Source organism: Meles meles, chromosome 20, assembly GCF_922984935.1.
Source record: "Meles meles chromosome 20, mMelMel3.1 paternal haplotype, whole genome shotgun sequence".
Taxonomy (NCBI): Eukaryota; Metazoa; Chordata; class Mammalia; order Carnivora; family Mustelidae; genus Meles; species Meles meles.
The window spans coordinates 19853940-19869499 of NC_060085.1; the positions used below are offsets into that span (position 1 = coordinate 19853940).

At 59.9% G+C, this 15560-nt stretch overlaps 1 protein-coding gene across 3 annotated transcripts in view; it reads left to right on the plus strand.

Annotated features, from left to right (window-relative positions):
- The window catches only part of SEMA3F (semaphorin 3F), a 39092-nt gene extending 23532 nt beyond the window's left edge, over positions 1-15560 (plus strand). For 2 of the 3 annotated variants that reach the window (XM_045991911.1, XM_045991910.1), the window contains 17 exons: positions 4221-4381; positions 4487-4549; positions 4676-4795; positions 5436-5528; positions 7094-7187; positions 8567-8686; positions 8909-9048; positions 9183-9297; positions 9463-9532; positions 9699-9843; positions 11155-11377; positions 11957-12045; positions 12185-12226; positions 12405-12562; positions 12757-12824; positions 13139-13272; positions 13936-15560. In XM_045991911.1, the coding sequence (XP_045847867.1) occupies positions 4221-4381; positions 4487-4549; positions 4676-4795; positions 5436-5528; positions 7094-7187; positions 8567-8686; positions 8909-9048; positions 9183-9297; positions 9463-9532; positions 9699-9843; positions 11155-11377; positions 11957-12045; positions 12185-12226; positions 12405-12562; positions 12757-12824; positions 13139-13272; positions 13936-14346 (2246 nt within the window). In that variant the 3' untranslated portion in view covers positions 14347-15560. The remainder of the gene's footprint in view (positions 1-4220; positions 4382-4486; positions 4550-4675; positions 4796-5435; positions 5529-7093; positions 7188-8566; positions 8687-8908; positions 9049-9182; positions 9298-9462; positions 9533-9698; positions 9844-11154; positions 11378-11956; positions 12046-12184; positions 12227-12404; positions 12563-12756; positions 12825-13138; positions 13273-13935) is intronic. The other variant, XM_045991912.1, reaches the window with a different exon arrangement.

The following is a 15560-nucleotide window of genomic DNA, read 5'->3' on the forward strand; positions in this document are numbered from 1 at the left end:
GGCCATGGACACACCCCCTCAGTGAGGTCCACACCCACTACCTCCTTTAAAGTCAGACACCCGCTGCTTCCCCGAGGGGAGGAAACAGAGATTCCCTCCGCCCCCCAAGACTAAACCCCTGGGCACTGAGAATGTTCCTGCCTCTGGACCTTTGCCAGGCCATTCTGGGCCAGGACCCTGAGTGTCTAATGGCCATGGGGAAGTTCTAGAGGCTGGGAACGGCTGCGGAAATGAGGTGTCTGATGCCAGAAAAGGCTCTTCCTTCCCGATGACGGGAAAAGCCTTCCCGGATGTCGCCCCACCCAATGTGTGCCCGGCCTGGGTGAGGGTATGGGGGTGGGGAGCCCTTCCCAGGAGACATTACTACGCACACCATCCTCTCTCCCCAAGGTCAAAGTTTATCCAGACGTGAGTTTCAATATCCACAAAACTTTTGATTGTGCCCCAGCCCCGCTCTTTGGTACTGCCATGGAGATGGGGGTGGGATGACAGTCCTGCTGTCAGAGCTAGGCCTGGGACACATGGAACAGAGTAGAGAACAGCCCTGAGGACGTGGCCAGGCCAGGCCCATGTCACCCCCCCCCCCCACCACCACAGATGCCCCTTAGGCCCAAGTCTATGCTCCTCAGTGGGGCTGGGGGCCAGGAGCATCTAGCCTTGCTGACGGTGCAGGTATCAGAGCAGGAAACCTAGGACTACTTGGCCACTTCCTGCCCTGACCCAGGCTTCTTGGAGGAATGAAGGCCTCTGGCTCCTTTGCCCTATGGCAGGGTGGGGAGGGGGTGGTGACAGGACACCAGTTTCACTCCTTGCCCTGTGACTGGAAGTGAGCACGCCTCTCCCCTGGGCTTCAGTCTTCCCTGTCTGGAGTTGGGGTACAGAGCTGTCATGGAGCCCCTTGTTTTAATTCTTTCCTACAGTCTGGCAGGAGTGAGAGGAGCACTCCAGCCATGGGTTACTAAGTTCAGAGCCCTACACTCAGTTCACTCTGGGACCCTGGAAGAGCCATCCTTTTCCACCTCAGTTTCCCTTTCTGTAAGCTGGGTTTGGATGGATGATTCAGGATTTAGCTCTGCTCCTGTGAGTTGAGGGTGGGGTGGAGATAAGCTGGAGTTAGGGGAGGGCTGGGCTGAGTCAACAGGAAGCCCTTTCCTGCCCCATTACCCCCTCTGCTCTGTACCCCAGCACTAGGAAGCAGTATAGCGGGAATAGGACTGAGGGTGGATGTCCTCCAAGAGATGGTGACACCTGGGAGCCAGCTTGCAGGGGGCAGAACTGGGAACCTCTTCCATTCTCCTCTCCCCACCAAGACAGACAGCTCATGAAGGAGGGTGAGGAGAGGTCCCAAGGTGTACTCGGCTGAGTTCAGAGCAGGACCCTCACCTGCACGGATCACATTGAACTTCAGTGCTCGGAGGGCTCAGAGATGGTCTACCTAGGAAAATGAGGACAGAGTGCCCTGACTGAAGTCATGAAGCCCTACGCCCTTCCGACCCCACATGGCCTCATGGGGACTCCCCCTCAAAGTTTCCACGGTGACCAAAGCATCATGTCCTGTGACAACAGAGCCATTGACGCCATATCCCCATGTCCACTGGCAGGGGTCCCGGGGGTCCTGAGTCATGTGTCCTGTCAGTGGAGGGGGAGTCACCTTTAGGCCCTCGGCCTCCCAGTAGGCAGTCCCCCTCACCAGGACTGGCTTTGTTTAGGCTGCCTCTCCTTCAGCCCCAAAGGCCACGGGACCTCGTGGGAATCTTACCCCCTTGCTCTTGGGCCCTGTTCCTTCCTTTCTCTGTGCCTTGATGTCCTCATCTGTAAATTGGATATCATGAGCTCAATGTTTTGCACATAATAGGTACTTGATGAGTAAGTGGGAGGCTCCCTCCATGACCACTTCTACCCAAGGGGTAGGGAGCAGGGAGTGCATGTTTAGGAGATAGGATGTCCAATCAAGGCTAGTCTCCTATTCCCATGTCCCTCTGCTGATTGTCTCTCCCCTGCCTTTCCCACAAATGGGGAATGGAGCCTGGAGTGCTGGGGCTCTGAGCTCTGGGGGGAACTTGGGTTTGGGGCTTGGGCACTGGTTCCTGCAGAGGGGGAGGGTCCAGATTACAGAGGCCCAAGACTGGGCAGGGATGGAGGGTAGGGATTCTGACTGCTTGTGTCCCTGGGGCTAGATGTTTGGAGATTTCCCCTACCCCAGGTGCCTACGTCTGAAGGTACCCACTTGAGCCTCTGCCTCCCTCCCCTCCATTGTCCCCCAAATGCCTCCTAACCCAGTAGGACGGGTAAGGGGACAACCCAAGGCCATGACCCCAGCTGGGGTATAAATAACCCCTGGCGGGCTGTCTGAGCCTGGGGGGGCTCCTCTGGCAGCCCCATTTCCTCTCTGGCTGCTTCCTGGCCCTGGGGGTGGGGGGAATGTTTACTTTCCTGTTGTCACTATGGCTGGGTGGCCAGGCGGGGGACTCCAAGTGGCCCAACAACAGGTGCAGGACAGGTGCCCAGGCTGCCCTGCCCAGGACTTCAGAGGCACCGCCGGACAGGCGGGCAAAGCCGTAGCCAGGCAGGGATCGGCCCTTTGATCCCTTGGCGTCCCTGCGTCCCAGCGGTTGGCCAAGGTCATCACCTGTATTCTCTCGTTGCCACATGGGGCTGGGCAGGGCAATGCTTTTTCTTGCCTCCCAGCCCCTCAGATGTAGGCTCTGGGTCTGCTGTGGGAGTCTCCTGGCTCCCAGCGCCACCCCCCTCCCAAACTTAGCACAATCTTGGAGCTCTCATCTGAAGCGGCTCTCAGGCATAGCCCCTCCAGCTCTGCTCCAGGGTCCCGAGCACACAGTCAGGGTCAGGGTCAGCCAGGCCCCTCAGAGACAGCTGCCTGAGTCAAGGTCGACCTTGACTTGACTGATGGGATGGGGCCACCTGCTGGTTCTACCTTCTGGCAGCATCTAGGGCACATGGTCCCAGCTGTTCTCCCTCTCCAGGCCTACCTCCTAACAGCCCCACCGGGAAATGGAGTCCCAGCTACTGGGCGGGGAGATAGGAGCTGTATGGTGGCCTTCACGGGTGCCTCATCTGATGCCAGCCGGGTATGCACATGTGCAGACATGGGCCATGTACATACATGCGTGTGCTCCTCCATGTGCCGCCATTCCCAGCGCTGTCCCCTCCCCCTGTGCTAGTGAATATTCATCACCTTCATTACAATCTTCCCTTCATCACCTTCATTACAATCTTCCCTCTTCTGCTGAGCTGAAGACAGCTGGGGGTAGGGTGAGGAGGGGCTTGCCAAGTAGACCCCTTGGCTCTCCCCACTCCCAGAGCAAAGTTCCTAAGTTTTCTTGAGTCCTGTGTTTGTCATTAGCCTGTCACTGGCCAAGTTCTTTCCTGTCCTTCATCTCCAGGAAGGAGGACTTTCCCCCAGCAGTCTGGGGGCGGAAGGGCCAGGGCCGTCAGACTCATGCAGGAGAGAAACTAAGGACTCCACTGGACCCTGTCCTCCCAGCCTTGGGACACTGTAGCACTAGGGGGAATCTTTCCTGGGGAAGACTGTTCCTGACTGGTTCAAAGTGGCCTCAGAATTCCACTTGAGCACCCCAGTGGGATCTGGGGGGAAGCCCAAGTTCTATGGGACAGTAGTGCTCCAAAGAGGGCTGTCCAGTGTCCTGGCTGACCAGCTTCAGATGAGGCAGGGACCATGCTATGTGTCAGCTTTGCCCTGACTGGTGGGCAGCTGGGGTGAGGATAAAGCATCCCGGCCCTGTGCCAGCGTCTGCAGGCTGTCCTGGAGGCACCTGCCCCCCACCTCCTGCTCATTAACTCTTTTAGTCCCCTGTGGGAAGCAGGCTCCACCCTGAGCGTGGGAGCATTAGCCCCCACTAGAGCAAAGACTCTTTGATGCCATCACGCGCCCTGGCCCGCACCCACTGCCCTTTCATTGGGACTCAGAGACTGGCTGGGGCTGCTGATGAATCAGGCCTTTAGCTTTGGGTGTGGTCCCTTCCCTGGCCTGCCCACCTGCCCCACTTTCTCCTCCCAGCATCTCAGGGACTAAAGAGGGAGCTAAGTAGGCCCCCAGGGCTGGGTCGGTGTTGGGGCTGGGGGAGGGTGGAAGCTGGGGGTTTAAGATAATGGTGTGGTGGAGGTCCTCTCTCTGTCAAAGATGGCATGTCTGGATGGTCTCCAAGGAGCCTAACTGCTGCCCTGCCCTCTGCCCACAGAGCTTAAGGCCACAGGCACTGCCCACTTCTTCAACTTCCTGCTCAACACAACAGACTACCGGATCCTGCTCAAAGATGAGGACCACGACCGCATGTACGTGGGCAGCAAGGACTACGTGCTGTCTCTGGACCTGCATGACATCAACCGTGAGCCCCTCATTGTAAGGGCCAGCCCAGGTGTGGGGTTGGAGGGGTGCGGGGTGCGGGGTCCTGAGACTGGAAGCCCTGTCCAGCAAGCCGCTGCCTCTGACCCCCATTTCTGGCAGATACACTGGGCAGCCTCCCCACAGCGCATCGAGGAGTGTGTGCTCTCAGGCAAGGATGGCAATGTGAGTGCTTGGGCTGGGGGGGGGGGTTCTTGCAGGGGGGATGGGGGGGTGAGAGGCAGGGGACCTCGGGGAGGCAGCAGGGCGGGCAGGCATCTGGGCACCTCTTTGGCTTTCCCTCTGCCCCAGGGTGAGTGCGGGAACTTCGTCAGGCTCATCCAGCCCTGGAACCGAACACACCTGTACGTGTGTGGGACCGGTGCCTACAACCCCATGTGCACCTATGTCAACCGCGGCCGCCGAGCCCAGGTGAGCCACACCCGGCCTGGCCCCATGCCACCCCATCAGTAGCCACATGCCAGGGCTCTGATGGGAGGCTGAGCTTGAGCCCCAGGCCTGCCACTGCCCAGCCCGGGGACCTTGGGTGAGTGACTCCTTTCACTCCCTCACCTGAAGATGGGGCTAACAGCTGCCTTTCTCACAGGTCGATGTGAGGAGGCCTCAGTGAGCAGCCGCTCCCAGACCTCTTAGCACTGTACCTGTGGACCGTGCCCCTGCCACCAACCTAGAGGGCCTGGCGGGGGCCTCAGCATCAGGAGGCTGGACACCAGGGTCCCCTTCTGCCACAGGGCCTGGGAGGAGAGCTGCCCCTTCCCCAGCTCCGTCCCGCCCTGCCCGCTTCTGCCCTTTCTCATTTCCATGTGGGCATGTGCGTGAGCTGGTGCGACCTTGTAGGACGTGTGTGAGAGCGAGTGGACTTAGGGACATGTGTGTGGGGGCGTGTGCCAATCTGTGTGTATGTGTGCACATGCAGGGGCATATGTGTGCTCTGGGGGCCCGGGCGCTCATGTGTGCTCCTGGCGTGTGCACTGTGAGAGGCTGGCAGCCCGAGCCCGCTCCCCCAGCCCCGGCCACCCCCGGCTCTAACCGCTGTTCCTCGTCTTCTCAGGCTACGCCCTGGACCCAGACGCAGGTGGTCAGAGGCCGAGGCAGCAGAGCCACGGATGGTGCCCTCCGCCCGACGCCCACAGCCCCACGCCAGGTGGGACTCAGCCCTCCAGGCCCCTGCCAGGCAGCACTGCCTCTGAGCTGAACTGCCCGCGGGCCTGACCTGCCAGCCAGGAGCCCCCACCCTACGCGAGTCTTCCGAGGGTCTTCCTCGACTCTGGGCCCCCCAACCTGCTCCTCCCCCACCCTGTGCCCTCAGGTGCTGAAGGCATTCCCAGCTGGCTTCGTGTCAGCCTGTGAGTCCCTGTAGGCAGGAGATCATGAAGCCACCAGGTGCAAAGAGAGCCTCGGCCCTCAGAACACGTGTGTACACAGGCATGAGCCTACAGCAACATACACATGTGGGCACATGTTGTACTCTCCCACGCACACCTTACTCAGCATCCGGGGTCTGAACATGGCACGTGTCTGCGGCCTGACATATTACTCTCTCCTGTCCATGCCCCAGGCCTGCACAGGTCACAGGCAGACACAGGTGTCCTGCACACCCACATGCTGGAAACTGCTCCCCTGGGGCTGAAGAGGCGGAGCTGTCTGCCCTCTAGTCATGACCTGGGACTGGGCTGGAGGGGGGCCAGAGGGGGGCTTGGGGAACTGGGGCTGGGCAGGGGCGGGCAGGGGAGCCAGGGCTGCCGGTGAGTGCTAGAGCAAGTGGTCATGTGAGCGTGTGTCTGTGGCAGGGAGTGCGGAAATGTGGGACGGCTCAGACCGCATGTGTGCACAGGGTGTGAGCGGCGGGTTCCGTGTGCTGATGGTGGTGTGTGCTGAGCTGTGTGTGCAGCCCCATGTGTGCAGAAAGTCACGTGTGCCGAGCGTAACTGGAAGTGGGCCTGTGTACACCTTCCCATCACCATCCTTGCCCCTTGCTGCCACCTCCTCTCTGCCTCTGCGCCCCTCTCTTTCCCCTCCCTTCTCCCCATGAGCTCATTCTGGTCCCAAAGCCTTATCAGGCTTTCTGCTGGCATCCTCAGGGCTGGGGTGGGAGGCACGGAGGGCTTTGTGAATGCCTTGTGGTCTGGGCTGGACCTCTCAACTCCTGATTCATTGGGGAGACATGGGGAACTGGGGGCTCTGCTGAGGGGCAGGGGAAAGGCCATGGCCCTTTAGTCAGTCCTGAGGACCCCAGGTAGGACATAAAGTCTGGGGATACAGCACCCTCAGGGCCCTTTGGCCTGGTGGGACCTGGCAACAAAGGTCAGGGCTGCAGGCCCTTGGGTGTACCTCCTGCCCTGGGCAGGTTGGCATCCCTATCTTGGCCTAGGACAGGCGGCCACAGCTTAAAGAGTTGTGCCTCTGTGGCCCCAGGGGCTCTGACCAGAGTCTCCCTGACCCAATTGGCATGAGGGGGTGTTAGCCCCTGATTCTCAGGTCTTATCTGATACCTGGGACCAGGAATCATCTCCCTTGGAATGTGCATCATGGCCCTTCCCCAGGAAGACCTGACTGGACAGTTAAAACCCAAGGATATATGGGGAGTGAAGGGATATGGCTTCAGGGTGTCTCCAGGGGGCTTGCGTTTACCCTGGGGACATGATGACCCTTAACCTTTCTGGCTGCGGGACCAGCTTGGACAATGCTGAGCTCCCCTCTGCCCTGCAGGACTACATCTTCTACCTGGAGCCGGAGAGACTCGAGTCAGGGAAGGGCAAGTGTCCGTACGACCCCAAGCTGGACACAGCCTCAGCCCTCATCAGTGAGTGCCACTACCCCATCCTGGTTCTACAGCCGTAGTGGGTGGCCTCTGCCTCTGGAATAGGGAGTGTGGCACCAACACTTTCCCCATGGCAGAGACTGTGACCATGCCACCCCTGAACCCTCCCATGGGGCCACACCCAGCAGGGGGCGGGGTAAGGACCAGAGCCTAGTGTGAGCTGCAGGGAAGAGACTAGTGGTGTGAAAGTCTCTCTAGCCCCTCGGATGGGGGTACTAAGGGGGCCAGATCCTACCCTGAAACGGGCCATGCAAAGGTCCTCCCCAGGCTGTCTGAGAGAGCAGATGAGCTTAGTCTGTACTGGGAGCTGTAGAAGGCGGGGTGGTCCCATACAGTGTGTCTGGGAGGCCGGGAGAGTCCCACAGGGGAACACAGATGGAGTCCTGACCCCTGCACCAACTAGGCGGTCAGGGTTTGTTTCTGGTCTGGCCAGGTGTCTAGGAGAGTTAGGGAAAAGTTCTCTGAAGAGGAGTCCTATCTGGGGCCTCAGGAGCAGCTGCTGCCCCTACCCCCAAGTTGGGTGAGCCCACCATGACCCTGGGCCCTGTTCTCTGCCTGTTTGCTGGCTGCCAGACCCAGTCTGCCCCTCAGAGCAACTCCTGGGCCCTGTGCCACCTCCAGGCGGGGAAAGACCTCCGGGCAGGGGTTAGACGTTATCTTCCCCCTCTTGCCTAGCCTGATGGTGGCTCCCGGACTAGGGGTCTGATGAGGGAAAGCAGGGCCTGCCCTGGGCACGTCTAGAAGGAAGACATGGAGTAGTATGTTAGAGCCTGTGTAGTTGCTAAATTTTTTTTCTTTGGTTTTTTTTTTTTTTTTTTAAGATTTTATTTATTTATTTGACAGAGAGAGACACAGCGAGAGAGGGAGCACAAGCAGGGGGAGTGGGAGAGGGAGAAGCAGGCTTCCCGCTGAGCAAGGAGCCCCATGCAAGGCCTGATCCCAGGACTCTGGGATCATGACCTGATCTGAAGGCAGACGCTTAATGACTGAGCCACCCAGGCGCCCCATTATTTCACTACATTTTATCATTATCTTTGTTCTTGAGGTTATTGACATGTGTTGTATTTGTGGGGTAGAAAGACTACATGGCTGTGTGGGCGGCTCTCCCCAGCTCCACGTGCGGTGACCCTGGGTTAGTAGCGTGAAGGCAGCCACGGTGGGAGCACTTATACCACAGAAATCGGCTCCCGCTGCGAATCAGAGCCGATCACCGCTAACCCCTGTCCCCAGAGGCTGTTCTTCAGCACTGACCAGCACCCTACTGGTGCCACGGTCATGCCCTGGGGAGTCTGAGGGGTGACACAGGACCCTGCCCCCGAGGCGACGGCGGCACCCTCATTGCCCCACCTGCCCGCCCACAGACGAGGAGCTCTATGCCGGTGTGTACATCGACTTCATGGGCACCGACGCTGCCATCTTCCGCACGCTGGGGAAGCAGACGGCCATGCGCACGGACCAGTACAACTCTCGGTGGCTGAATGGTGAGGGCGGCCCGCGAGGCCCCAGGGCGCCGCATGTCTGCGACCCCACAGGATCCTCAGGGGGCCCTCGTTGGGGGTCTGGCCCCGGGACATGCTGTGGCAGGGGAGGTGGCACGCCGGAGCAAGAGTGGGGGGTGTGCCTGTACCGGGCCAGGGGTTCTGTGGAGGGAGAGAGGCCTTGTTGGAGGAGTGCCTGCCTAGCTGACCCCTGCCCGCCTGCAGACCCCTCCTTCATCCACGCTGAGCTCATCCCGGACAGCGCGGAGCGCAACGACGACAAGCTCTACTTTTTCTTCCGCGAGCGGTCGGCCGAGGCGCCACAGAGCCCAGCGGTGTACGCCCGCATCGGGCGCATCTGCCTGGTAAGCGCCAGCAGGCCCCCTCCCGCTCCCCGCCCCCTGCGCTGTCCCTCTCCACACCCGCGGCAGGCTCTAGCTGCCCTGCTCGAGCAGGGTCTCCGTGCGAGAGCCGATCTGACCCTGCCCCCTGCCCACAGAACGACGATGGTGGCCACTGCTGCCTCGTGAACAAGTGGAGCACGTTCCTGAAGGCGCGGCTGGTGTGCTCCGTGCCCGGGGAGGATGGTATCGAGACTCACTTTGATGAACTCCGTGAGTACCCCGCAGGCTGGCTGGATCCTCTGGCTGCTCTGGGAGGGGTGGAGGCTGGATGGGTGGGGTCAGGGCCCCTCTGGTGGGCCACCTGGGCAGGAGCGGGCAGGGCCCTGGGGCTCTTGGGGAATACACCCTCCTAGTGTCGTCTTCCTCTCCCCTCAGAGGACGTGTTTGTGCAGCAGACCCAGGATGTGAGGAACCCCGTCATTTACGCTGTCTTTACCTCCTCGGGGTGAGGCCGGGGCTGGCGGTGACAGGGCTTGGCTGCTCTGGGGGGCTATGGCTTGTGGAGGTCCCCAGCCTGGTGGTGGCCTAGGAGCTGGGGGCAGGCTGGGGGGGGGGGGAGCACTGGGCGGAGGATCTGCCCTGCCCATGGCAGCAGCCGGCCCTGCCCACAGCTCCGTGTTCCGAGGCTCTGCTGTGTGCGTCTACTCCATGGCTGACATCCGCATGGTCTTCAACGGGCCCTTTGCCCACAAGGAGGGCCCCAACTACCAGTGGATGCCCTTCTCGGGGAAGATGCCTTACCCACGGCCCGGCACGGTGAGGGCCCCAATCATTCCACCTTTCCCTTTCCTTTCTGTTTATGAGGCCTGCTCTGGGTTAGCTCTTTTGCAGATGTGGGTGCCCCCATCACAGAGATCACAGCCAGGCAGGGGAGGCGGGCCATATACACACAAAAACCTACCATGTATCCACTTTTTTTTTTTTTTTAAGATTTTATTTCTTTATTTGACAGAGATCACGATAGGCAGAGAGGCAGGCAGAGAGAGAGGGGGAAGCAGGCTCCCTGCTGAGCAGAGAGCCCGATGTGGGGCTCCATCTTAGGACCCTGGGATCATGACCTGAGCCGAAGGCAGACGCTTTAACCCACTGAGCCACCCAGGCGCCCCCCCCTTTATTTTTTAAGATTTCATTTATTTATTTGACAGAGAGAGACACAGCGAGAAAGGGAGCACAAGCAGGGGGAGTGGGAGAGGGAGAAGCAGGCTTCCCGCTGAGCAAGGAGCCCCATGCAGGGCCTGATCCCAGGACTCTGGGATCATGACCTGAGCCAAAGGCAGACGCTTAACAACTGAGCCACTGAGGCGCCCCCCCCCATATATCCATTTAAATAAAGCTGACATTAAAAAACAAAACACGGGCACCAGGCCAGCTCAGTTGGTTGAGCACGCAACTCTTGATCTCAGAGTCATGAGTTTGAGCCCCACGTTGGGCACAGAGGGAACTTAATAAGTAAATAAAACAAAATGAAACGAGTCATCATTTGCCCAGCACCAGTCTGTGAAGAACCCAGCCAGGATCCCGGAAGAAAGATAGTGGCCGGGTGTGGCTGCTTGGGAGCCACTCCTGCAGGGGGGACAAACCTGCAGGGCAAACTGGCATTGGGAGAGCTGGCTAGTGGCGGCCAGGGAGATCAGGGCTGGGGCAGGGGTGAAGGACAGGCAGAAGGAAAAGCACCAGGTCAGGGCAGAGCACCCTCAGAGTGTTAAGGAAACTTGGGGCTATGGTCTCCAGCAGGCGCTGGTGGGTGTGGGCGGCAGACTGGAGGAAGGAGAAAATAGGATGGGGGATGAGGACCTGGGAAGGGAGTGTTCAGCTCTGCCTAATGCCACCACAAGGTCATGGCACACGAGGCCAGGAAAGTGGCTGCAGAATTTGGCCATGTAGGACCTTGGGACCTCGGCTGGAGCAGGGCCTGCAGAGAGGTTGGGTGAGGGGGGAAAGCCCGCATGGGAGTCCTGAGGAGTGGAGCAGGTGGATGTGTTGGGGACCAACAAAGGAGAGGCCTCTTCTGGAGCTGAGGGGGTCAACAAGCCCCCGCTGGGCCTGACGCTCGTCACGTGCCTGCAGTGCCCTGGAGGAACCTTCACGCCATCCATGAAGTCCACCAAGGACTACCCTGACGAAGTGATTAACTTCATGCGCAGCCACCCGCTCATGTACCAGGCCGTGTACCCTCTGCAGAGGCGGCCACTGGTCGTCCGCACGGGCGCCCCCTACAGGCTCACCACGGTCGCTGTGGACCAGGTGGATGCAGCCGACGGGCGCTATGAGGTGCTTTTCCTGGGCACAGGTACCCACTGCTGCTCCCAGACCCTCCCACGCTGGGCCCGTTGGGCGGAGGGTGCTGATCCGTGGGGTGGGAGACCTACCCTGCTGGGGGTTGCTCCAGGCTCGCCAAGGTCAACTCTGCTACCGCCATCCTTTGGAGCCAGGATAGCTGAGACAAGGGGTGGGGACAGCAGGGAAACTGGGTACCCAGGGACCCGTGCAGGGTTAGGAAGAAGGGAACAGGTGGCCAACACCTGCAGGACACGTGGGTCCAAATACCGCCATACATGCTCTCGTGCATCCGTGTGCACGTGTGCCCGTGTGCCCACCACAACTCCAGCCCCTCCACACAGGAGGACCTCCAGCATCCTTTTCTCAGCAGTGCCTAAAATGAGGGTCTGGGGTGAGAGGGGCAGACCCCAGCCGTGACCACCCGCCCTTATCCCGGACCCCTTCATCCGGGGGAATTTCTTCAACCTTGGTACAGAGTTCCTGCTCCACTGCCCTTGGGGGGTTGGAACCTGGTGGGGGAAGGGGCTGAGGCTAGTACCCCTTCCCCAGCGTCCTCAGCCCCACTGAGGCCCTGCCCGGCCCGTTCCAGACCGCGGGACAGTGCAGAAGGTCATTGTGCTGCCCAAGGATGACCAGGAGATGGAGGAGCTCATGCTGGAGGAGGTAGAGGTCTTCAAGGTGGGTATGGGTATGACACCCAGTCCTGTTCTTCTCACCCTGGACCTCCTTAGTACCAGCTCCTTACCTCAGACCTCCCTCCAGATGGGGGCAGGGAAGGGGTCCCCCCATCCCCAAGGTAATCCCTGTCTTCTTCCAGGAGCCAGCACCTGTTAAGACCATGACCATCTCTTCGAAGAGAGTAAGTTTTGCTAAGGTGGGCTGGGGGTAGGGATGGAGCCTGTTCTTCCTTGGGGTCATGCCCTTGGCATAAGGATTGGGAAACTGAGGCATTGAACGGGAAGGCAAGGAGCCCAGCTGGCTCCTGATGGGGGCTGGCTGTGGGGAGGGAACTGACACGCCCCTTCCCCTGCCCTCAGCAACAACTATACGTGGCATCCGCCGTGGGTGTCACCCACCTGAGCCTGCACCGTTGCCAGGCATATGGGGCTGCCTGCGCCGACTGCTGCCTTGCCCGGGACCCCTACTGTGCCTGGGACGGCCAGTCCTGCTCCCGCTACACAGCATCTTCCAAGAGGTGTGGACCCCTCAGGCCCTTGGAATTTGAGCCACCAGACCCAGGGTCCTGTCCTGGGGGTTGGTGACCGATGTGATATTACCCTGGGAGTAATGGATGCGACTCTTCCCTCCTAGAGTCTTGAGGGTATAGGGACCTGGGGCAGGGGGCACAGCTTTCTTGAAAATACTTGATCAGGAGCTATCCTCATCTAGGCGGAGCCGCCGGCAGGATGTCAGGCACGGGAACCCCATCAGGCAGTGCCGCGGGTTTAACTCCAACGGTGAGTGTGCTGTGCCTTGCCCTTGGGCGCTCCTCGTAGCATGGGCCCCTGTGCAGCCCATGGAGCTCTCTCAGCCCGCCGCCCCCCCGCCGCTGGAAGGACTGTCACATGACCCACGGGGTAAGGGGGCTTGGGATTTGGCAGATGGGCTGTCCTTAGCCACCCACTCAAGGAAGGAGTGGATGCCCAATGGTCTAGCCCTGCCTTCTTCCAGCATGGGTGCCCCTGTGTGTGCCCCTCAGCCCCTGCCCTGTGCCGGCCTGCAGGCCACCTGAGGCAATGCTGCTTTCATGCTGTGCCCTCTTGCCCTACAGCCAACAAGAATACGGTGGAGTCCGTGCAGTATGGTGTGGCAGGGAGCGCGGCCTTCCTCGAGTGCCAGCCTCGCTCGCCCCAGGCCACTGTTAAGTGGCTATTTCAGCGAGACCCTAGTGACCGGCGCCGTGAGGTGATTTCCTCCACCCCCTAGTCCTTGCTGTGGGTGCAGGAGTCCCCCCCCTCAGTAGGAAGGCCACATAGGAGGAAAGTGCTCTAGGAGCCCATCTGGGGCAGCCCCATTCTAAGAAAGCCCTTCCAAGTTTCCCTCCCTGTTTGGAAGTCATTTCAGTGAATCGAGTTATATGGAAATGCTAGGATTTCTGTATTTTATGGAAACCACTTATAAGCCTGCCTCTTTACATGAAAATCCCATTCGTGTGCTCCGCTGGAGGTGTATACCCCATGGCATAGAAACGTCAATGCGCTCGAGCTCTAGGATGTGGGAATTCCGTGGAGGAGCCCTTGTTTTATGGAAATGCGTTCCAGGCACCCCTCCCTATGCGAAGATTCTATAAGGATACTTCAGCTGGGTATTCCCATTAAAAAGAAATGCTATGCTCGAGCATTCTCTCATTGTACAGAATCTCCTCCCCATCCTTCCTCCCGAAATGGAAAAGTGTACGGATGCCCTGTTCAGATGTATGTGAAAACTTACTGTGGGCTTTTCTTGCTACATGGAAATTCCACACAGGGGCCCCTTCCACAGAATGGCCACAGAGGTGGTCTGCTCCGGGGGCCGGCTGGGCAGCAGGGAGGTCACACAGCCCTGAGCCCCGGCTCCCTGCTCTTGCAGATTCGCGCCGAGGACCGCTTCCTGCGCACAGAGCAAGGCTTGCTGCTCCGCGCCCTGCAGCCCGGGGACCGTGGCCTCTACTCCTGTACGGCCACCGAGAACAACTTCAAGCATGTTGTCACGCGGGTGCAGCTGCACGTCCTGGGCCGGGATGCCGTCCACGCCGCCCTCTTCCCACCGCCAGCAGCGAGCGCCCCACCGCCCCTCGGCTCCGGCCTCCCCACACCCCCTTACCAGGAGCTGGCCCAGCTGCTGGCCCAGCCCGAAGTGGGCCTCATCCACCAGTACTGCCAGGGCTACTGGCGCCATGTGCCCCCAAGCTCCAGGGAGGCCCCAGGCGCACCCAGGCCTCCTGAACCCCAGGACCAGAAGAAGCCCCGGAACCGCCGCCATCACCCGCCGGACACATGAGGCCAGCTGCCTGAGCCTTGCGATGGGCCGGCCTCAGCCTCGTCCCTTTTAATATAAAAGATATATATATATATAAATATATATATATAAAATATCTATATTCTATACACACCCTGCCCCTGCAAAGACAGTATTTATTGGTGGGTTGTACATAGCCTGCCTCAGCGGCAGCACGGTCCAAAACTGAGACCCTTGCTGGTCAGAGACCAGAGCCCACCCAGCCAGGCCCACCCAGTCGGTAGGGCCAGGCCAGGACCACACAGTCCCCAGCCTCAACTGGGAGTCTACCTGCTTGGCCGCCACCGCCGGGATCTACAGGACGCGGGGAGGGAGCACGCCGCCCCTGGACAGGGCACGGACTGCTCACCGTTGCCAGCATGTGCTCTCAAGCTGTGCCGCCAGTGCAGACAGACGCAGAGCCGAGGACTGCTTCGGAGACTGGGAGTGGGGGTGGGGGGGCTCAGAGGCACTCCGAGGAGGGAAGAAGGGGCCGACACAGGAGGCCGGCCCCTGCCTGGGAGGGGACACTCAGTCAAGGCTAGCCCCCTCCCGGGTATTTATTCTCTATTTATTGGGGACAGGAGCAAAGGAGCCCTGCCTGGGTGGGGCACACTTCCAGCCCTCCCTGCCTGGCCACTCTACCTCCTCTTCGCTTTTTCTGGGCCACTGTGACTTGGGGGCTGGGAGAATAGTAGAGGGGCAGGTTAGGCAGGGCTGAGGGGAGAGGGGGCAATGGTGGAGGCCTGGGGCCTTCAGGGGCTCCCCCAGGGCTCCCTTCTGCCCACCACTTCAGAGGATGGGTGTACATAGCTCTGGGGGGGCTTTGGGAGTAGGTGGGTAGGGGCTCCCGGTGGCCCTCAGCTGCCTAGGCCACAGCCGCCCTTGGGTTCCATCTTGCTAATAAACACTGGCTCTGGGACTGGACTTTGGCTTTTCTCCTTGGCAGGGGAGGGAGGATGGGGGTTCACCCTACATCCAGATTCTGTCCTTCCTGCCCCCCTTCATGTGGCCTGACCACAGTTCCCACACCTCTCTCGCAAGCTCAGCTTCCGTTTGCTCACTTGTAGGTTTGATTGTTGGTTTCTTACCTGGCTTTTTGGTGGGCTTTGTGGCAGGCATTAAGGACTCAGTATCGGCAAGGCAGAGCTACAGCCCTCGCAGTCTGACTGCTCCCCACCCTGAAAATTGACAAAATTCCCATCCTTCTTGCTTCC